This window comes from Thermobia domestica, chromosome 18 (genome assembly GCF_964235325.1).
Source record: "Thermobia domestica chromosome 18, izTheDome1.hap1.1, whole genome shotgun sequence".
NCBI classification, from domain to species: domain Eukaryota; kingdom Metazoa; phylum Arthropoda; class Insecta; order Zygentoma; family Lepismatidae; genus Thermobia; species Thermobia domestica.
The window spans coordinates 22,464,101-22,487,684 of record NC_137471.1 but is presented as its reverse complement, the minus strand read 5'-3'; the positions used below and the strand labels follow the sequence as shown (position 1 = coordinate 22,487,684).

The 23,584-nt window shown below is 36.4% G+C and overlaps 1 protein-coding gene across 1 annotated transcript in view; it reads right to left on the bottom strand.

The window, feature by feature from the left end:
- Positions 1-807: 807 nt before the first annotated feature.
- LOC145675043 (sodium channel protein Nach-like) overlaps positions 808-23,584 on the bottom strand; it is a 72,991-nt gene continuing 50,214 nt past the window's right edge. Inside the window, exons 8-10 of the mRNA XM_081745408.1 lie at positions 18,169-18,271; positions 8,839-8,945; positions 808-1,309 (exon numbers count right to left, since the gene is read on the bottom strand). Of these exons, the coding sequence (XP_081601534.1) occupies positions 939-1,309; positions 8,839-8,945; positions 18,169-18,271 (581 nt within the window). The 3' untranslated portion in view covers positions 808-938. The remainder of the gene's footprint in view (positions 1,310-8,838; positions 8,946-18,168; positions 18,272-23,584) is intronic.

The window sequence follows — 23,584 nt, the reverse complement described above, 5'->3', positions numbered from 1 at the left end:
AAACGGCTAAGCGGACTCAATGATTTATAGAGAGCTACCTGAGTAAAAAGGTAGTAAAATCTACGTTTTAATTTCTATTTCTAGCAGCAATGAAAATATTTGTCAATGTGGATGGCGTTTAAATAAGCTAAAACGTTTGCAAAATATATAAAAATATTGCCATGCGTTTATATTAAATTTGATTTTTCTTGTAGGGCTAGGCTTTAGAGTGGGTTTGCCCCCTTGAACCCCCTAGTTACGCCACTGTTTGCTCAACAATTTGTATCCTGTTCATATGCACAACCCACACGGAACATGCCCTGTACAGCCTTATGTGGCATCATTCCAAGGTGAAAAGTGCTATTCGTAATATCGCACCCATGCGGTATTTGGAACATATGCAGGGTGCGATATTCGGCACAAGTGGGCATGCTAACATGGCGCCTACTTCTACCAACACATTGGTATCCACTTCGCAATAAACACTTTACACTTATAACTACGTAGTTACACATACCATTTATGCACTAATTGTATGATTATATCATACCTTTCACTGCAGAATATATCATTAACGACAACCATGAAAAATATTTTGGCCTTCACCAAAATTACAACAGCTTATGCTTTTCTTCCAGCTGCACACAGCGCGGCAAAACTCCGTCTGCTGGAGTAGTTACCTCAGCCGATTGTAGTACAAGTGTTGACACCAGACTGCAGCACTTCCCGGTCGAAATCCAATGGGGAACGGAATTAGGAAGGGGTGTGATAATCGGCACTTTTCCCCTATATATATATACTTTGAAATATGAATTTGTGAGAGGTAATTCCTAAGTTACTCCACATAAATGTCCGAAATGTACAGGAAAACAATTACATTCAAACTCATAATACGACATAATTATCGGACGTTTTGAAAAGGTGTTTAGATCAATAGTTTATGCTCTGAATGTGCAGAGTCAATAATAATGGGAGGACTGTGGCAAATATGGTGTGATGGGTGCTGTTGATGGTGACGAACGGAAGAATCTTGGCTGCGGCAAAGAGCGATCCATTGAATTAGGCCTATAAGTAACTCCAGAACAGTGCTCATTTCGAAAAAGACCTCTTTGCTGTCCGAGTTGATCTGATTCTGGGCATGGTACCTTTCGAAACTGTGATGGTAGTCGTGAGAAAAATTGGTCCATGTTAACATTATCATCATCGTCGTCGTCGTGTTGTCTTCCTGTGTACATGATGCACAGCGCTCGCAATGTTAAGTAATAGATTATCTCAGAGCCGTTGAGGATGGTAAACCCAAGGAATAGACCGACAGTCCCTCCGAAAGCCACTGAAAGTAGAACAATAACAATTAGCAATTATTTATCTACAAACTTTTTCGTTACCAGGAGAGCGCAACATTATTATTTGGCTCAACTTCAAATTCACTGTGTAATACGCAAGGGTTGTTATGCTCGTTCGCATCACTATTTCATTCATTCATTCTCATCATTATAATCTCCTTTAGCTTTTTAGCTTATATGACACAAACGGCGTCATAACCCATTGGCGTCAGCATCACAAACTATGGAGGAGGGGGGGAATACCGGATGAACTGAACCGGATGAATAACTACAGGAAAACGAGGGGATCCTCCCCAGAAAATATAAAACATAGTCGTCGAACATTACATTTTAAAGCATCTTTAACATAAAAAGCAAACAAAAACTTTTTTTTTAACTTTTGGTATAGCTTTTTTTTTTTTTTAGAAAATGTGAAACTAAAAAAACACACTTTACATTTTGTTTTTTATTCAAACAATAAAATTTCAACCTTGTTTTACAAAAAAAAAAAAAAAAAAAAAAACATCTGACATCAAGTGTATGTCAAACACAAAATAATGATAAGAAAAGGTAGTATGAAATGAATACTCGGAAACAATAAAGTTTTGAACACAAGTTTTACGCCTACAAGCCTACAACTCAACAATGTATCTATAGTTTTAAAAAGTTGCCATTGGTATAGACAAGAAAAAACCCAAAAAGAAAAAAAAAAACATTTATATATCTTCCGGTCCCGCATTGCCGTTGAAATTTAAAAAATCCTGTAAAAACAATAAATTTTCAATTATGTAAAAGCAACGTTAAAATAAACAAACTGTATTTATATGATATATTCTAGTCGCGCATCGCTGTCAAAAATTTGCAAAATTTGCGAATTTGGCAAAATTTGAGAATTTAACATTTCTTTTTTATTTTCTTATAGATATATTTTCTTATAAGTAAGATAAGGACGCTACTCACCATGAAGGGGTGCTTGCACTTGGAGTTCCACTACCCAACCAGCCATCCAATGATTAGGGTGTATTATTTACAATTATATTTATAAATTCATAATTTCACATAATTCGTCCCCTATTTCCATTTTCCCCATTATTTTTGTCCATTACTAATGATTTTAAACTCTGATTTATGCGGGGGCAGCGGAGGCTCAGTGATAAAGCGTTCACTTCTGTGCATGGGTCCTTGGTTCGATCCCAGCTCGCACCAAATGAGCTTTGTGATGGACAAACACCGTGTGCGTGGGCTTTCTCGGGATTCTCTAATTTCCTCCCACTTTCTTCATTCCACCATTTCATTCATTTCTCATCATCACCGTCTACTTTAGCCTAGCCAGCATATACGTGGGACGTAAAACTTAAAGATTTAATTTTTTATTTCTTTCTGAATTACGCGAAAATGTAGGCATCGATGATCTTGACAATAGTGTAGCTCTGATGAAGCCGTCTCTAACACTGTGTCCACACATTCTACCAGTTATTGAATTTGAACCTATCAATTGTGTGATTCCTAAAGTAGACAGGAAGATACTCAGCAAAGACCGACTGTATTTACTGGACGTATCAAGAGTGATCCAGTTAGGGCGCTGCTCTGAAGACTTTTCAGTTCGTGACTCTGGCCCTTTGTGACATTCAAGATGGCTCACTACAGCTAATAGAGTTCTGCGGCTATACATTAGTGTGGAAAGTCCTTCAGATAATTAGGCTAATTATTATCTTTATCTTAAAGTTATATATACCTATGTGGTTTGTCATCAAGTTTAGCAACAATTTGACCGAAAGTCCGTAACATGTTTACGAGACCATCCAGAAAACGCGGTATTTTGCCAGAAGAGCTGAAATAAGTTGCAGACTCCATTATAGAACGAAATGTTTACTTTGCTCCAGAAAATTTGCCTTTAGCCATGGTTATTGATGACAGAAACCACATTCGAGAGCTCAGGTACAGACGACTTTTAAAGGCAAGGAAAGCAGCTTTTGAAAGTGATCCTATTAGATACTTTTGTCAGTAAACAAGAACTTTGTAGCTAAAGATTACACCGCAATAACAAATGGGATATATTTAATCTTACTTCTGCTCCTTTGTTAAGACCATTGACTGATGACGAAATAAGGTAGTTTATAAGCAGACACTAAGCTAGTTATGAATTTCAAGAAGTTCCCATTTCATACTCATGCTGCCGGAAGATGCATTAAACTTGAGACGGAAGCTTCCGGTATAGTGTGGGACGACGGCTTCATCAGAGCTACACGATTGTCAAGATCATCCATACCTACATTTTCGCATAAATCAGAAAAAATGCGGCTAGGCTAAAGGAGATGGTGATGATGAGAGATGAGTGAAATGGTGGAATGAAGAAAGTGGGAGTAAACGGGGGAATACCGAGAAAACACATACACGGTGTTTGTCCACCACAAAACTCACTTGGCGCGAGCTGGGATCGAACCAAGAAGCCCGTACACAAGAGGTTAACGCTCTACCACTGTGCCCCCGCATAAATCAGAGTTTAAAGTCATTAGTAATGGGAAAAAATAATGGGGAAAAGGGAAATTTGTAGGAGACGAATAATGTGAAATTATGAATTTGTAAATACAATTGTAAATAATACACCCTAATCATTGGATGGCTGGTTGGGTAGTGGAAATCGTGGTGAGTAGCGTCCTTATCTTACTTGTAGCGTACTTATCTTTTTAAAAAAATAAAACAAACACGTGAAACTCAAATTTTGTAAATTTTTGACAGCGATGCGCGACCAGAATATATCATATAAATGCAGTTTGTTTATTTTAACATTGCTTTTACATACTTGAAAATTTATTGTTTTTACCGGATTTTTAAAATTTCAACGGCGATGTGGGACCGGAAGATATATAAATATATTTTTTTTTCTTTTGGGGTTTATTCTAGTCTATACCAATGGCAACTTTTACGCACTATAGCGTTCCGGAAATAGAAAAATGATTTTTTCGAACCACCCTAGTATGTGGGTAAAAGAGCAAAAACAGTCGACAAAGTGAAAAGTGGTGCAGGGACTTTTGGGGTATATTTTGCTAATTTATCTTCTGATTTTTTTTTTTTTAGAGGTGTGCAATTTAACAATATAACGCCTGACATCAATATCAGTAGGATGTGCAGTGTAGTTACGTGTATGGCACAAAAGGGTAGAAATGAAATGAAATTTTGAATTTTACGTCCCACGGTTATGCCGGTTGGGCTAAAGGAGACGCTGATAATGAGTAATGAATGAAAATGGTGGAATGAAGAAAGTGGGAGGAAACGGGAGAACCCCGAGAAAACCCACGCACACGGTGTTTGGCCACCACAAAGTTCACTTGGCGGGAGCAGGGTTTGAACCCGAGACCCCTAGCACCAGAGGTGAACGCTCTACCACTGAGCCACCGCGGCCCCCACACAAAAGGGTAGAATGTCCTACGAGGCGAAGAAAGAAGAAAGTAATATATATATATATATATATATATATATATATATATATATATATATATATCAAAACTAACTACCGCATCTCAGGATGTTTCACCCAGTTAATACGTCACGAGGTATTTTCTCTTAATACAATACAAGAGACTAGTCGTAACTCAATATCGAAATTCACCAGTGTCGTTTGAATCAGTTCAATTCGTGAACCAAGATAGAACTTAGTGTTTCTACTAAGTATTTAATGATACACTAATAAATAAATTAAATTATGTCAGTTGATGACAGTGTTAAAACAGAAAAAATGTACGGGAACACGAAGAAGTTAGTTGAAGCCCGTAGTAGTGTATGGAATCTTCTTAGTTGCGGAAAGTAAGTGATAATGGCAGAGTACTCATGATAATGATGCTTTTCCAATGAAGTCCCCTCGGTTTCTAGCTTGTTCGACATACTCTACAGCCGGACTTACTCGGCGGATGTCTCCCTCCAAAATTCCTCAGTAATTGCTGCTAACTATGCAAACATTCACTGTTCTAGAATATACCGGTACACTTTAGCCATCCTTGGTCCTTACACTTAATAACAACAACCGTATTCTATGGACCAAAAAGAGACAAACGAAATACTATCAGCAGAAGCGAGTGAGACATGAAAAACCGTTGACTGGCAGACCACTAGTCCATGTTCCATCAATTAGGACAGACATTTCACTTCTCATACAAAGAACATAGCTAGTCCTGTTCAGATTTTGCTGTGATTAATGTTAGAACTTATTAACGAAATGCCTGATTCAGTAGTGAGTGCAACACCCTAAAGATTATAAGCTCTTAGTGACTTAATTGGTACGTCTTTCTTAATTCTAACGACGCATTAGCTTTTGTTGATATTCTTAACAATGTCATGGTATTGTGTGAAGTTACAGGGACGAGGAACACACTTAATCCCTCATTCCTTCTGTTTTCATCTGAAGTCGTACAGTTACCGGATGACAGACCATCATACAAGATCAGTTTCGCTCAAAGCAAGTTGTTTCCCACTACACTTTCTTGCCCCCAGCCGAGCTGGAACAGCACTATGCCACAGCTTACGGCAACTATACTTTGTTGTTCGACAAATGCTGAGTTAGTTAAAATAGACTTTCTTCTCCTTTGCTGGATTCCTTTTTCTGCTTGGTACAAAACTAAATACTCTATCCGAATTTATTTCTTCGTTTATTTGAATATTATAAAATGTTATAAAATTCTGAGTTAGTTAAAATACTCATTCAAAAGTTATCCCTTCGTAAAGAGTACAAAATGGTATAGAACTTCTGAGTCAGTTAAAATGGTCCTTTTTCGTTTTTTCTAGATAGTACAAAATTATTCTTTTGTTTATTTAAATAAAATGGATGTTAATTTTTTCTCGTGGGTATAAAACGTAGAACGCCTTAATTTATTATTTGGTTAATTGGAGTGGTACAAAAATTCTTTTTTTGCTTTTTCTGGTTAGTACAAGTATATACCTTTGTTTATTAAAAATTTCAAAATGGTATAAAATGCTGAGTTAGTTAAACTGGCATTTCTCGTTGGTGAAAAATTGAATTTATTCCCTTCGCTTCTTTAAATAGTACAACATGGTCAAGAAATTCTGAGCTAGTTAAAAATGGTATTTCCTTGCTTTTTTCGGTTTGGTGCAAATTTTACAAAAATGTATAAAATTCGAAGCCAGTTAAAAATGGTTCTCGTTGGTACAAAACGAAATAGGACACCCCCAATAAATTTATTATTTTTTTAATGTCTTCGCTTTTGTGGTCAGTACAAATTTATACCTTTGTTTACTTTTTCTGCTTGGTAAAAAACTAAATAATCCATCCAAATTTGAGTATTACAAAATGATATAAAATTCTGAGTCCATGTTCGCTCTCTCAAATTTATCCCTTCGTTTGTTTAAATAGTAAAAGCATGGCCTGAAAATGAGATTTCTCGTTGGTATAAAGTTCAATAGGCCACTCAAATGGTCTTTCTTCGCTTTTCGTGGTTATTACAAATTTATCCCTTTGTTTATTTGTGTAGCTTTTTTTCTGTTTGGTACAAATATTACAAAAAGGCATAAAAATCTAAGCCTGTTATAAATGGTTAGAACACCCATATTTAAATGGCAACATTAGGTATGAAAAACCTGAGCTAGTTAAAATGTATCATCTTTACTTTTCTTCGAATGAGTACAAAAACTTAGACTACTCAAGTTACCCTCAGTTTTTTAATGGTACAAAACGTATAAAATGGCCCTTCTTTCGTTTATTTAGGTAGTACAAAATTGTACAGAAATATTGAACTAGTTAAAATGGGAATTCTTTGTTTTTTTTTCTCTGGTCTCACTCACATTTATGCCTTCGTTTATTAGACTAGTTTAAAATGGTCCTTTTTGCTTTTTTCTTTTGTTTGTTGAAATAATACAGAATGGTATAAAATACTCAGCTATTTAAGATGACCCTTTTTAGAATTGACACAAATTATAAGTCCTTTGTTTATTTGAATACTCCAAAACGATACAATTTCTTTGTTTTTCTCAGTGGTATAAAACTAAATACTCCACTGTTTATTTGAGTAGTAAAATTCTGAGTCAGTTAAAATGACATTTCTCATTGGTACAAAGTTGAGTCGGTCACTTAAATTTATTCTTTGGTATATTTTTTAGTACAAAATGTATATAAATTCTGAGCTTGTTAAAATGGTCTTTTTTCGCTTTTTTCTGATTGATACAAAAATAGAACATTTCAGTAGTTCAAAAGTTACATAAATTCTGAACTAGTTAAAAGGGTTTAAACAGTACATAATGATATAAAATTCCAAGCTAGTTAAAGTAGCTCTTCTTCTCTTTTCCAGTTGGTACAAAAGAAAATAATCCACCTAATCTTAACTTCTTTTTTTCTGGTTGATATAAAACTAAATACTCTATTCCTTCGTTTATTCGAGTAGTACAAAATGGTATAAAAGTCTGTGTTAGTTAAAAAGATCCTTCTTCGGTTTTTTGTTTATTTGATTAGTACAAAATGATATAAAATTCTGAGCTAGATAAAATGGCATTTCTCGTTGGTACAAAATTGAATAGGTCATTCAAATTTATCTTTTCGTTTATTTAAATAGGCCTAGTTAAAATGGCATATCTTTGCTTTTCTTCTGATTGGTAGAAAAATAAAATAGACCACTGAAATTTGTTCCGCACAAAAAGGTATGAAATGCTGAGCTAGTTAAATGACCCTTCTTTGATTTTCTTGTGATTGGTACAACAATAAAATTTCGTTTATTTGGGTAGTACAAAATTGTACAGAAATATTGAACTAGTTAAAATGGACCTTCTTCATTTTTTTGTAATTTCAATTAGGGGTAGAAAAAATGGTCATCAAAGAGAATGAATGAATACACCCTCTAAAATGACTATCTGTAGACCGTGGGTGTTCGATTGTAATCTTTGCTGATTGTCTGCTATTTCTGTTATGTTAAAATAAGGGTTGGAATGAGTACAACCCTGCTATGTTACATAGTCTTATAAGGGTTGAAAAGTAAGCCATAGTCTTTTATTAGCTCTGCTATGTTACGTATTCTTATGTCATTTCTGTTATGTTAAAATAGGGATTGAAAAAGTGCTCATAAAAGAGAACGAGTACACCCCCTAAAAAGTGCTCATAAAACGGAACAAATACACCCCTGAAATGGAGGTCGTAAAAGACTGTGGGTTGACGGTACAAGGTGCTTGATTTCCCAGGGGCTCCTGAGTTGGCCAAATATGTTGTAATATGGCCTCATATGGCCCAGATCGATCCATTTTCTACTACTAACATTACATTCTTTAGTGAAAATTCACTTATCAATCAGATCGATTATATCAAATATTACACCCTTTGGTAAAAATTCACTTACCAATCAAGTCGATTACACTGAATATTACATCGTTTAGTGAAAATTTACTTACCAATCAGGCCGATTACACTGAATATTACATCCTTTAGTGAAAATTCACTTACTGATCAGATCGATTGCAGAAAATATTGCATCCCTTACTAAAAACACGTACCAACCAGGTCGATTAGACTGAATATTACATCCTTTAGTGAAAATTCACTTACCAATCAGGTCGATCACACTGAATATTACATCCTTCTTGTACCTCAGAAATGGCTTATTCATTGTTAATTGGTAAGTCTGGTTCCCCAACATATGATAGCCTCGAAGGCTGAAAAAAAGAAACAATTAATTATAAATGAGACATTATATGATGAGGAGTATGTGTTATACAGTGACGTACACAAGAGGGGGTTTCGAAGTTTTAACCGCCTGTGAAAGACATAAAGTAAAAACAAACATTTACTACCTATGTATGTTAAAATATGTATACAAACAGACTCAGGTTCGACTCTCGGCGAGAGCTCATGTGTTTTGCATCCCATGTTAAGCCGTAAGTCTACGTCTCATAAAGCCTCTCTACTGAAAGACACGTTAAACTGAAAATCACAGCACATATGTGTACAAAAGCCTGAAATTATATGAACTTTGGAGCTTGAACCTCCCACCTTGGCGAACTTCCGCGTACACCAGTGGAATTATATATAATATGTCTGGCATAATAAGTCCCTAGTCTGCAACTGTCATCACCCACCATCAGTGATTGGTTCCTTTGAAGTTTAGCGACCCCTTTCTAGCATCAATGCTATAGTACACGACAGAACATAACGAATTTTTTCCTCAAAGGTCAAGATCTAAAGCCAGGTTGTCATTTTATAAGAACCTTTTAGCTGTTATAAATATCTTGTAACCCTACTATATTTCTCTATGTAAACATAGTCTTGAAAGGGACATACAACTTTTGTTTTTTTCATCTTACAAGGAGTTGTAACCATGTGCAACTTTCTCGGTCGTTTTGCTTGCTACTTGCTATCGACCTCCCGCTGACATAAAGAAAAAGCAATTTGCCGCTTCCGAAACGAAGGATTTTTTTTGGACAGGGAGGGAAAGCGCGCCAAAATACACTTTTTTAATGAGAAAGTTTACTATTTGTCTACTAGTGCAGTGATACATGGGTGGAGATATCTTTCTTGCTTTCAGAAAATTGTAATGTGTAAACAGTAAATTGAAATATCGGGTTGCAAGATTTTTAATGGCAGCTACAAGATTCTTGTAAAATGACAACCTGGCTTAAGGGTTCACTTCTCCCTACCATAAACCCTTCTTTGTAACTAGAATCCGATATTGCGGCTCGAACTCAAATAGAACTTCTTTTCAGCTGTCAATATAGCTAACCCCATTACGGTTATCGTAGTAGCAGCATTATACAGCTTTTGTTCCGTCTGGCATTAGTACCTTTTACACTAATATAGGTTAGTATTAGCGTGATTGAAGAACGTATATTTCGGTTGCTAGACTTTGCAATCAGCTCACGCCATGTGACAATGTATGTATGAAAACTATTTTATTCTATTTTGTTTAGCTTAAAACACAAATTACTTTGTTGTAAATTACGACGGGAAGTATGTAAATGTTGTCGAATAGAGCAAAACTTCTCTACTCCCGATGCAAGCCTTTGCATTGTTTTTTTTTTTTTTTTTCATAAATGACGTAAAGTCAATGGTCTAAATAGAAGAGAGAGAGTATGCGGGGTATACTTACCCAGATCTTCCACCTCGAGCACTGAGTAAGGGAATAGCAACACAATTTAAAAGCCAAGATTTTTTCTATCTCGAATATTTTCAGTGTGTAGCTGATGCTTGTATTGCGACATTGGGCAGGCACAGCCCCTCATGAACCGTAGCTCCAGGGAGCCAGTTTAGTACTTATCTATATTTCCTAGCTAATTTCCTCACTATTTCAATATGCATTTGTTATTTTATTACCAACGTCCTAGCCAAGCTGGAATATCACTCCCCGTGAGATCAGCGAAGTCTTCCAATCCTAGGTCTGGTTAGAGGAAAGATAGGTGTGACCATTCGCACTCACCAGATGGTGTTGGCATTGCTGCGTCCACCCAGCGTCGTGAGAACAATTGGAAAACTACTTGAAAGGCAAAAGTAGCGAACTACAGTTTAGGAAGCCAGCATTAACGGCTAGGGTAGCCGATCAGGTGACAATACATCATTCCACAGGAATGAGTGCCATAATCCAGGCCTTCTAAGGGCTGTTGCGCCAGAAATTATTATTATTATTATTATTATTATTATTATTATTATTATTATTATTAGTAGTAGTAGTAGTAGTAGTAGTAGTAGTAGTAGTAATAGGCTTAATAAAGATTCTGCATGTTTGTCTGCTCTGCTCGTAAGTACATTATTTCTAACTTTATGATATAGTTACACAGGTCAGTAATTGGTCAGTTTCTTTCTAATGTGATTCATTACGTCTATAAAATCTGGACAAACTACAAATTAGGATACTACACACAGGAAATTAATAATGATAGCTTTATCACTCAGATATTAATCTGCTTACATTAATACATATGAGGATTTAGGTACTTAATAGAATGCTTTTTAACCATTTCTTTTTTAAAAAGAAAAAGTGTTTTAAATTGTCATTATAGACAGATGGCCTGTCGAATAATAATAATAATAATAATAATAATAATAATAATAATAATAATAATAATAATAATAATAATAATAATAATCTCGTAGAAGATTAAAAGTTAGGAGTTTATTATCGCTCAGGTTATACCATTACAAGAAGGACTGAAAATATTTGAGAACAGGATCCTGAGAAGAATATTCGGACCCAAGAGGAACGAGAATGGGGAATGGCGGAAGCTTCATAACGAGGAACTACATAGTTTATACGGTTTACCCAACATTGTTAGGGTCGTCAAGTCTAGGAGGCTTAGGTGGGCAGGTCATGTAGCTAGAATGGAAGAAAGTAGAAACGCTTTCAAAGTCTTGACTGGTAGACCCATAGGAAAACGACCATTAAGAAGACCTAGGCGCAGATGGGAGGATAATATTAAGATGGATCTCGCAGAGATAGGAATACAAAGTAGAAACTGGATCCAATTAGCTAAGGATAGAAGTCAGTGGAGAGCTTTTGTGAACGCGGCACTGAACCTCCGGGTTCCATAGGCCATAGAGTTAGTTAGTTAGTTTAATAATAATAATAATAATAATAATAATAATAATAATAATAATAATAATAATAATAATAATAATAATAATAATAATAATAATAATAATAATAATAATGTTATTTATAAAAGACTAACAGTAGTGCATCACGCTAACTCCTAATAGTAAATCACGTTCATGCTCATTGCAATAATATAGCCTAATGTAATAATTTAGATTTGAGCATTTATATTTATATATCCGCAAGTTCGTTGTTCGGCTAACGAAAAAAAAAGTGAATGCAAACAATTAGAGCTCTTAAGTATGATTTTAACCTATAATTAATGCTTGAATTTTTCGGGTAACCAAGTACCCGCCCGATAAACCCGTTTGACCCGTGTTTAGCCTGTTTGGACCGTTTCATCCGATAGACTCGTTACGAGTTCGTACAATGATAATGAGAACAATTTGTGTTACGACAATAAAGTGAAACAACACACCAATTTACAATCATGACAGACTAAGCTTGTTTTCTTAAAAACGGGGTTATCAGGCCAACCCTATTCATACGGGTCAATCAGGCAAACCCGATTCATACGGATAAAAATACAATATCAGTCCAACGGGCGGTCCAGGATCGATTCTTTTTCCCGAGCATTACCGAAAATGCACAGTAGCCCAAAAACAGCTCGGATATCCTCTTCCCGTGGGTAACACTTAAAAAAAAAAAAAAAATGGTGTCAAATGTCACGTTTCTGCTTGTAATGGTATAACCTGAGCGATAATAAACTCCTAACTTTTAATCTTCTACGAGATTATTATTATTATTACTATTATTATTATTATTATTATTATTATTATTATTATTATTATTATTATTATATTAATAGGAGAGAAAATTACTTGTTGAATGACCTGTACGTATTTTATTCCTATTTTAAATGGTTATTCTTGTTTTATTTATCTGCTTATTGGTTTGCAACACTCAGAAAGAATAGTTCGAGACTTCATTGTTTACCCTGGCGACACGGAGAGCGGCTAACCTTTTTTAATACCGGTAACATCCAACTAGTTGACAAACCGCACGTGACCACTAACAACCATTTGACAGTTTTACTGCTAATAAGGAAACTTGGTTTAGCTTTGGGGAAAAAAAACCTATATGAGACAAGGATCTACATTTAATTTGAATTCGAAACCTTAATAAGCTTCGATCGAGAATCGAACCCGGATTACCTGCCCCAAACAGTTAGCCACGAGGGTTTTTTACTCTCGATCAAATTTAAGGTACTGTTGTCTTTACTGTGTTCTGACGTTACGAATATGCATCTATTGACAGGGCCGTAGCTTGTGGGAGGAAAGAGAGGGCAACTGCCTCCCCAAGGAAAGCTCCCCGTCGTTCGAGGAGGCCCATTTTAAGAAAAAAAATTCTTTCTCCATACACGATACAAATATAAAATTATAAATGAAGCATCAAACAGGTTCATTACATTACATAAACATAGCAGAACACAAGAGATAAATAAAACAAAAATGAGTCGTGGACCCATTTCAGAAAAAAAAATGTCTACTATTAGGGGCCCTAGAAATAATATTTATTCATATGGCTTTGAGATTTGTCAATATTGTCCCCTTAATTAATTTGTCATGCATGAAACGGGCCCATGTGCACAAGTAACGCCCCGCAGACCTTGAAATGCTGGAGGGCTCACCGGCTCCGAGGGGCCCATAAAGATTAAGAGAAAGATAGAAACAGGGGCCCAAGACTTCGAAAAAAAAACAATTCTAGGGAGCCCAAATATGCATATTAATGCTTGCCCCCAGGAAAAATCTAAAGTTACGGCGCTGTCTGTTGATAAATGATAATTCTAATTAGTATTAGAATATTTGAAACTGAAACATTTCTTTCAGTTTTAAATATTCTAATCTTTGAACCAAGAAGTATGTGTTAGAATAGGGGGAGGGGAAATAACAGAGAAGAGTGCAATTGGAAGGGGGGTTCGACAGGGATGCTATTTCTCGCTAACATTATTTAAGAGGCCTCATCACTGCGAAATTAAAATACCGCTAATTTTAGAGTAATTATGTGATATTTTTCAAATAGAAAAAAAAATAATCGAAAAGTGGAACAAGACCTCCCTAGACAATATTATTTTGCGTGAGATACCGTTATCAAGACTCACCTATCTGCTTTTGATTTCCAGCCATTTAGAAACTCGGCATTTATTTTCGCGTTTCTAAATAACTGCAAACGCAAAGCTACTACGTGACTCGTGATAACGCTACCTCATGCAAAATAACATCGTCTAGGGAGGTCTTGATCCATTTTTCGGTTATCTTTTATCTATTTAAAGATATCACATAATTACTGTAAAATTAGCGGTACTTTAATTTCGCAGTGATAGGGACTCTTAATATCTATCTAGAAGAGATAATGAAAAAGTGCCTACATAATAAAGACGGTAGGAGGTAGAATGATTAGGTGCATACGGTTTGCAGGTGACATGGCGCTTGATGTGATATCTGAAAAGAAAATCAACAAGATGTTAGAAAAGTTGAGAAAAGCTGTGAAGAATATGGGATGAAAATAAATGTTAGAAAGACAGAAAGCCATTGGTGACTGGAACGAAGCGGTCGATGTTAAATATAGAAGTAGGAGGGGAGAAAATAGAACAGGTGACTAGTTTTCGATACCTAAGTAGTATTATTAATGATTATATGAAGTATAAACGTGAAATAAAAGGAAGGATATTAACAGCGAAAGAAGCCTTTACGAGGAAGAATCCTTGAATAAAAAGTTGAGAAAAAGATTCATAAAAAGTTTCGTGTGCAGTATTGTACTGTATGGGTCAGAAACATGGACATTACGTAAAAATGATGAAAAACAACTGGAAGCTTTCGAAATGTGGATGTAGAGAAGAATATAAACAATTAGCTGTAGTGCTCTCAACGGGTCGGGTTGAAGACAGACCCGACCCAACCCGTGTCCCGAATTGACTGACCCGACCCGTGATCCGATCCGATTGACCTGACCTGACAACCCGACCCGAGCTGACCCGATTGACCCGACCCGACAACCCGACTCGAGCTGACCCGATTGACCCGACCCGAGTGACTCGATTGACCCGACCCGACAACTCGACCCGAATAACCCGACCCGACAATCCGACCCGAGCTAACCCGACCCGAGTAGCCTGACCCGACAACCCGACCCGAGCTGACCCGGCTGACCCGACCCAACAACCCGATCCGAGTTGACTCGACCCAACCTGACCCGTAACCCGACTCGAGCTGACCCGACTGATCCGACCCGACAACCCGACCCGTTTGAGAGCACTAATTAGCTGGGTCTTGAGGAGAACGAATGACAGGGTGTTAGAAATGGTGGAAGAAAAAAGAACAATTTTAGGTATTAAGAAGAGGAAGATAAACTTTTTGAGGGCTAGGATGGCCAGAAGGCAATGATTAAAAAGACGGACACATTGACTTTAGAAAGCCGGACTTTATGAATTAGTGAACCTTTTCCCTACGTATGACAATTCAATTCATTAATTGCGGTTAGGCATCTTTGGCTCAAGCAAGTTGGGAATGCTATGTTTACCTGTTAAAATTCTTACCTCTAGGGGTGTAGCCAAGGGGGGGCCATTAGGGCCAGGCCCCTAAAATGGTTTCGCGGTGTGAGGTCCAATTGAACACAGACCTCCACGAAAAGGGACAGAACTTTCTTGGTTACCTTTATAGTTATGCACAAAAGTATAGCGTTTGGTCCCGGGCAGTAGTTCTTGATTAAACATAATAAACACTATCTTGAATATAATGTATGGATAATAATAATAATAATAATAATAATAATAATAATAATAATAATAATAATAATAATAATAATAATAATAGGAAGAATTAGAAGCTAAAATAGTATTTTTAGTTAAGGAAACCAAAATTTTCCTTTCTTTCAGGCCTCAAAAACACTAGCAGCAACACATTTTTTTTGCTTTGTACATTGTAGCTGCCCCCCCTTCAAAAACGGCGGGCACCCCCTACACAAACCTGCTGGCTACACCCCTGCTTACCTCATTGATATTTCTATGCTCCTCGAGTGGTTTTCAATAAATGCTTGTTCTGCAAGAATTCTTTAAGGTTGGTTTAAAGTGACAAGTGTTACCGATAGATGGCACTACTGTCTTCGTATCTCTCCCATGTATTTTTTTTTTTTTATCTTTCACGAGAATTCACGAAAAGAAACTTCATAATCTATCAAAAGCAATAATCCATGCCGATTTTTTTTATTTAGAATTTTCTTCATTGTTGAAATGGCTTGATTGTTGAAATGGATATCCAAACCTTTAACAATAGAATTGTTTCAACAATGAAGAAAATTCTAAATAAAAAAATCGGCACGGACTGTTCTCTTTAATAGGTTATGAAGTTCCTTCTCTAAAAATTTGAAGTCTCTAGGTTGAAATTTATAAAAGAAATTTTAAATTTTCGTGAAAGGTAAAAAATACATGGGAGAGATACGAAGACTGTAGTGACATCTATCGGCAAAACTTCTCCCTTTACGTTCCATTCTCACTTTTTCCTTCAAACTTAAAACAAGCTTGAAGTTCGGACTCAACTCTGGAGATAAGTCGGTTGCATTCTTTTGTCCAAGCCAAGGATGTTATGAAATAGAGGATCTGCCCATACAACAAAATCGTGAAGCCATACATCACAGCTTCGCGACAGCTACTCTGCCCACTCCGCGCCACTAAGATCGCAATGTTTCTAGCCAACAATCATGGCGGAAACCAGAGTAGCCAATCAGACGTGCCGGCTCAGACGATGCTCGATTGTTTTTCGGCTTCATTGAGTTCATATGATAAACATACTATGAGCAGATCCTCTATTTTATAACATCCTTAGTCCAAGCAGCATTCTTTAATGAAAATATCCGTTTGCAGTAAGCATTACTACTTTGTATGAAAAGAATAGGCCTATATAAACCGCCTTTCTTCAGATTCTCAAAACCTTTTTCACTTGGCGTTTTCGCACGTTCGCAAAGTTTTAAATACCTTTCTTCAACAGTTGAATAATTTTTTTAACAAATCTGAGGCTGCCACTTCTTGAAATACCTTGGATTCTTCGTAAAGTCTATCCATGTCAATGGATTTAATCAAAGATCTTATAAAATAGAGGATCTGCCCTTACAACCATATGTCACAGTTTTTCCACCCCTACTAGGCCCACTCCACCCAATAGGATCGCAATGTTTTGAGCCAACAATCATGGCAGAAACGAAAGTAGCCAATCAGACGATGGCAGAAACGAGATTAGCCAATCAGACGTGCCGAGGCTCGGTTGCTTTTTGGCTTCACCGATTTAATAGAGTGAAGATGCATATGGGCAGATCCTCTATTTATAACATTCTTGGATTTAATATTACAGTTGAAGGCTTATGAAGCAGACGAATATTTATAATTGATATGCCCTGGCCAGGGTTGCCAATCAAACTGTTTTCCTATCAAATTTTGGAACTCTAACCTTTTCTTACTTTACAACTTACAAAAATGTACTGAGAATAATTTACAAAATCTGAAATGTCTGAGACTGGAGCCATCGAGTCCCATGGAAAATTAAATATTTATACTGAGATAACTAAAAAAACAGGACAAACGGGCTTCCGGCTCGACTACTAAGCCGGACGTGGGACAGGACCTCCAAAAGCCGGACTGTCCGACCAGAAGCAGGACATCTGGCTACCCTAGTTGGGACATTGTCAGAGAAAGAACTATATCATGAGGGACATGCTAGTGCGTATGGTGGCAGGAAAGGGAGGAAAAGGATGAAGGAGACTACAATTAATGAACGATATCAAAACAGGAAAATAGTAGGTGAAGATGAAGAGGTTAACAGAAGATCGTGTAGCATGGAAGCTTCTCAGTTGCAGCAAGTGACTTGCCAATAATGGCAGAATACCTATGATGATGATGACCACACACGTTGCTAAACGTGTGCCTAACTCATAAGGAACATAATATACCGGTACACAGTGAACACAACACTGTGTATTTCAAGTAGTTTGTACGCTGACCCGAAGATGGTGCCACAGTCAACGTACAAACTGAAAACAAACTGCTAAAACCGCCAAGAGAGCTTTATAATTGGGAGATTATACCTTAGTTAATCTACATTTTTATTATATTTATTATTGTTATTTCATTTGTGGTAATTAAATATTCCATTCGATACCATTTCAGAACGCTTGAAAGAAATCGTATGTTTTAGGAAAAAAGAAAAACGAAAAGGTCAAATTCTTGAATGGAAAATTCCAATAAGGGATGAATCAGTGTATTTAATTCAACAATACACGATTGAAATAAATTATAGTGTACTTACGGATTAGAGAGTATGATTGCGTACGCAGTTCCCTCACATTGGTCCAAGCAGTTGCATGAAACGCCATTTGGGTGAGTTTTACTTTTGGTGAACATTAGTTTATCTGTAAAACAGAGTGAGAATTTGCAAATCATTATGTTTATAAGAGGTTATTTTAAAAAGAGATACATTTTGCAATAAAAACAAAACAAGGATTTAGGATTTTAGATTTCTGGGCTTTCGATTTAGTCCTTCACGATTTGAGGGATGACGTCCCTTGGCGAGCATACAATCCGAGGAAAGAGAAGGAAGGAAGCGGCCTGGGACATATAAGTTAGGTATCACCCCGGCATTTGCCTGGTGTGAATGAGGAAAATCTAGGAAAACCTCATTCAGGGTGGCTTGCCTGAAAAAGCGTGTTACACTTTTTCGACCGAAGTAGACAGACATTATACCCATTTTTTCCCCGGAATTTATATACAATTAATGCAGGGCTCGAAATCTTGAAGTGGAGGGAGGGGAAACAATAGTGAAAAAAAAACTTCACATTGGGATGTTTCGACGTGAAGAATTAACATGTTTCAGTATCCATAATTATTAAAATATTTTAGGCCTGCATATGCAATACATGTGAAAAAGTGAATTAAAGTAACTCTATGGTCTATGGAACCCGGAGATTCAATGCCGCGTTCACAAAAGCTCTCCACTGACTTCTATCCTTAGCCAACTGGATCCAGTTTCTATTTTGTATTCATATCTCTGCGAGATGCATCTTAATATTGTCCTCCCATCTGCGCCTAGGTCTTCCTAATGGCCGTTTTCCAATTGGACTTACAGTTAAGACTTTGGAAACGTTCCTACTTTCTTCCATTCTGCTACATGACCTGCCCACCTGCGCTTCCTACGCTTGATGACCAGGGCCGGATTTAGGCATGGGCAACATGAGCCCGGGACCAGGGTGCCAAATTTTAAGGGGCAGCATTTTTTTTAAAAAATATATTTAAAAGAACGATAAAAGTATTGAAAATACATATTTCAACAAAGACAATAAAATAATCGAAAGCCATTATTTTTTCAATGGCCGGACTACGATGATATTGTAGCAGATTAATCACAGCAAATATTGCCATAAGTCAGTTGGTTGTTATGGTGGTTTGATCAGTTATCGCTGAATCTGCTGAAAAAGGCGGCAGTAGGCCACTCACCGTCTTCAAGTAACCTTTGTTATGCTCATTGGCAAGCTTCTTTCCGAATTGAACAAGAGAATGGCGGTGTACAGTGAACTTCTCAGTAGATTTTCCTTCTTAACAAATCTACGTAACTTGAGTGCCGAAGAAATCACCACAGCAGTGACTTCCCTGGGGCGAAGTATATGCAGCTGAGATCGAGGAATCTTAGTTTGTTGTTGGGTGCCTTCATTTAAAAGAACTTTTAGCTCAAGAATCGTTGGGAAGTGCTGAAGAAATGTCACTATCGCAACTTAATCGATTTCTCACATCGAAAAATCTTCAGTACTTATATCCTAACATAAGTATTTGCTTTAAAGTGATTTTATGTACACCAGTAACTGTGAAGAGTCAAAAACTATTTGGGATCCACTCTTTCTCAGAAGAGACTGGTTCATCTAGCTATTTTAGCCATCGGAAATGGCTTGACTGTTAACCCTTAACGAGTTTTCGTAACCATTTGGTTACACATTTTTTGATTTTGACTATTGGGTTAAAGAGAGTTATATTTCGGTATTGTTCGTTGTAGTTATTTGTGTACATACTTTCTGCGATGGGAGAGCAGCTATTGCCCCCTTGTGACAACTCTGGTGAATTTTAGACGGGAAGTAGTGTGTGGATGTGTTGTTGTTTTGCAAGCAGTGCTGGAAGCAGACAGAAAATATTAAATACTGAAGATAAGTAGTTTATGTTTTTATTTTCCTCGATATGTTTTTCTTTGTAAGTCATTGCCCAACAATGTGCAAGTATGAAAACGGCATAATGTCAAAAATTGATTACTATTTATGATAAAAATATACTACGTAACCATTCGGTTACATCGTCCGGTAACGGATCAAACGTATACTTTGTACAGGAAAAAATACAATATATTGGACTAGCTTATATTCATGTATCATTTGATATTTTTATAGAAATCTAACGTGAAAAAGTAACATAGTACTCTGTTTATTAGTCAAATTTTAAATTTTATACAAAGGCTCAGTATGATATAGATATATATAGATGCAAAGGTGAAATATTGTGATAGGCTATTTACATTTTTGCGGGTGACTGTGTTTCGTCAAAAATGGATGAAGAACTTACCTCCGTTGATATATCCTATGGAAGGAAACTAAGAATAAGACCAACAGTAGTGATCTTTTTCTCTTCTTATTTATCGGATTTCGAAACCTCGGATTCAGAACCTGATCTTACTTGCAGTGATTCAGATCCAGATTATATACCTAAGGTATAGTACAGAGTGAGGCAACAGTCAGTTAAGACCCCTGTAGCACAGGAACGTCTTGGCATTCACATTTGGTTCATGGTATATGTTTTTCAGGTGGATAATGGACCATATTTTTTGACATGTTTACCCTGGCTGCCATTTTGGAAGCCGTAATCTTGGATCCAACTTTGGATTTTTAAAATGGAAGGTGATATGTGTGGTACCATTTGACAAGACCTCAATTTCATGGAAACAGTGTTGCACAAAGGGTGAAAATTTGGCATTACAGCATTATTTACTCCATATGCTATCCTTACTGAGCAAGACAAACTGCAAAGCGCCTCTGCCAATCCGCATGAATTCGCAACAGCATGTCAGGGTCAACGGTTTTACAATAGGGAAAAATTCGCTGAATCAGATGGTGGATATCACGAACGGATTCTTGATAAATATGGTTCTTTAGATGACCCCAAAGAAAGAGCTCTAGTGGCGTAAAATCTAGGCCACTCTATCAATCTCCGTCGCCCTATCCAATGTCCCGGAAATGGTCTATCGAGCCAATGGCATGAACATAACGCAAAGTGAGGTGGAGCTCCGTCTTGCTGAACAATTATGGGAAATTACCGTCCTCATTCAAGAGAGAGGAGACTCAATTCTCAGTCGTGTACATTGATAACTTTTTACAAGTGTGAAATTAATGCAATATTTGGAAGGATGTAATGAAAATATCAACTCTTCCAACAATGAGACAAAATCGTTTAGGAGGATGTCCTATGGCAGAAGATAAGATTTTGTCAAAGAAAGGAAGAGGAAATGATGATTATTATAGTGGTAACGATATCATGTTGTAAAGTGGATAAAAAACAGGTGCGTAACGATCGGTAGCACGGTAGCAGGAATTCACTAGAGTATGTAAAAAGGTATGACAAAGCGGAAAAAGGTTATGCGTGTCGTGATATCATCAACGTTATAGCAAACACATGAGAAGTGTAGACAAGTCAAACATGTTCATAGAACTCTGCCGCACACCAATGAAATCCAAACGATAGTGTCTTAGAATTTTTGGGTACATGCTAGATTTAGTTCTTGTAAACAGCTCGTTACCTTACAAAAGAGAGTGTAACGTACTTAGAAAATCATCCAGACTATCTGTAGAAAGCTTGGGCGAACCTCAAGTGAAGATATGTCGACCTGTTGCTACGTGATCATGTGATGATACAAGGAAAGATTTTGTTGTTCACTGGCCAGCCTACACATCTAAGGGAAGATGTCGTTTTCGTAATTCGGGAGTAACAAGCTCACTAAAGAATTTCTTTATGCGGTTCCATCTGTAAGTATATGTAGCACGATAATGAATGTTTTTGTCACTTGGTAATTGATATCATTTGTAGACCCCTAAGTCATTGTTACACTATGTTGATATATTCAAATTTAAAAATATAAAAAGTGAAATAAAAAGAATGTTCTATAAAACTACGCATATATTTGAATATCATATTTATTCAATCTGTATTTTCAGCAAATTGTAAATATTATTATTTTTTCTATGTGGATTCATAGATAGTACCTTAAATTTTCTTATAAAATTAATATTCAAGATTTAGATATTAAATCCTATAACGTAAACAACTCCTACCATGTTTCATTTACTTCTCCTTTCTTATGAGACTACTTTTCTTTATTACTATATGGCTACAAGTACTCAAAAATCACTTTACGGAAAACTGTGCAATGTAACCATTTGGACACAACTCAGTTTTCGAAAACTATTGGCGGGAAAATTTAGAAAACTACTTTCAGATGATATACAAACCAAATTGACGACATACGGCAAATATCATAATTTTTTTGATAATTTCCAAAGGTAGTGAACCGTTAAGGGTTAAACTTGATTTTGATGATGTTATTAATGATTTTGTCAATGTCAAAGCAAGGCTTAAACAATTTTGATACACAAAAGTTTCAGAAACGTCATTTTGTAAATTATTAGGTACAATAATATAAGCCTTTATATCATTTACGATTTTTTTATATTTTGCAGTCTTTTACATCATGTAATGTTGAATAGGTTAGGCAGAAACCAGGTAAATTTTAATGGATCTACTCCAAACGCTGGCCAGATATAGGAGTTAAAATATATTTCATAAAATGAGTAATAGTAAATAAGAACAGTAATAACTAGTAATAGTAATAATTATAATTTAGAAGCAAACGTAAAAATAATATTTAAGAAGTGGCTCTAGAAGAATAGAAGTTCTTTTGGAGAGCGAAACGATTGGTATGGTTAGGGGCGGCAATTTCGTTAGGGCCTGTGGGCGCAGACATTGAAACTCAAGTCCTGTTGTTGACCCTAACAGTGTTTGGTAAACCGTATAAATTATGTAGTTCCACGTTATGAAGTTTCCGCCATTCCCCATTCCCGTTCCTCTTGGGTCCAAATATTCGTCTCAGGATCTTGTTCTCAAATACTTTCAGTCTACGTTCTTCTGTAGAGTAAGCAAGCATGTTTCGCAACCATACAGAACAACAGACATGATTATCGCGTTACATATTTTATGTATAAAATATATAAACATATGAATTACTGTAATTAATATGCAAGCTTCTGACAAAAATATCAATTTATTCATCCCCTAGTAAGGTTTAAGTCAGAGGAGGGAATTTTCTTTCAAAAATAATAAGTGAGAGGGAATTCCTGCATTCCTAGGATTTCGCACTCTAAATTATTATTGACTACAAGACAAGAAATAAGATTCTTTGATCTCGGCTCGTAAATTATTATAGAAGTCTCGTGTCATGTCGTCTCGATTCTCGGAAGGCTGTTCCCGTCTCGTTTTGAATATTTATGTACTAAATTTATGTCCTAATTTTTGTCTTAATTTCATTTACAAGTTATCAAAGTCGTTTCGCGACAGGAAAGGTCCAAGAAGGGTATGATATATCAACACTTAAACCATATTTACTGTTGGAGTACGTATATTGTGTAATGAGTTTCGTATCT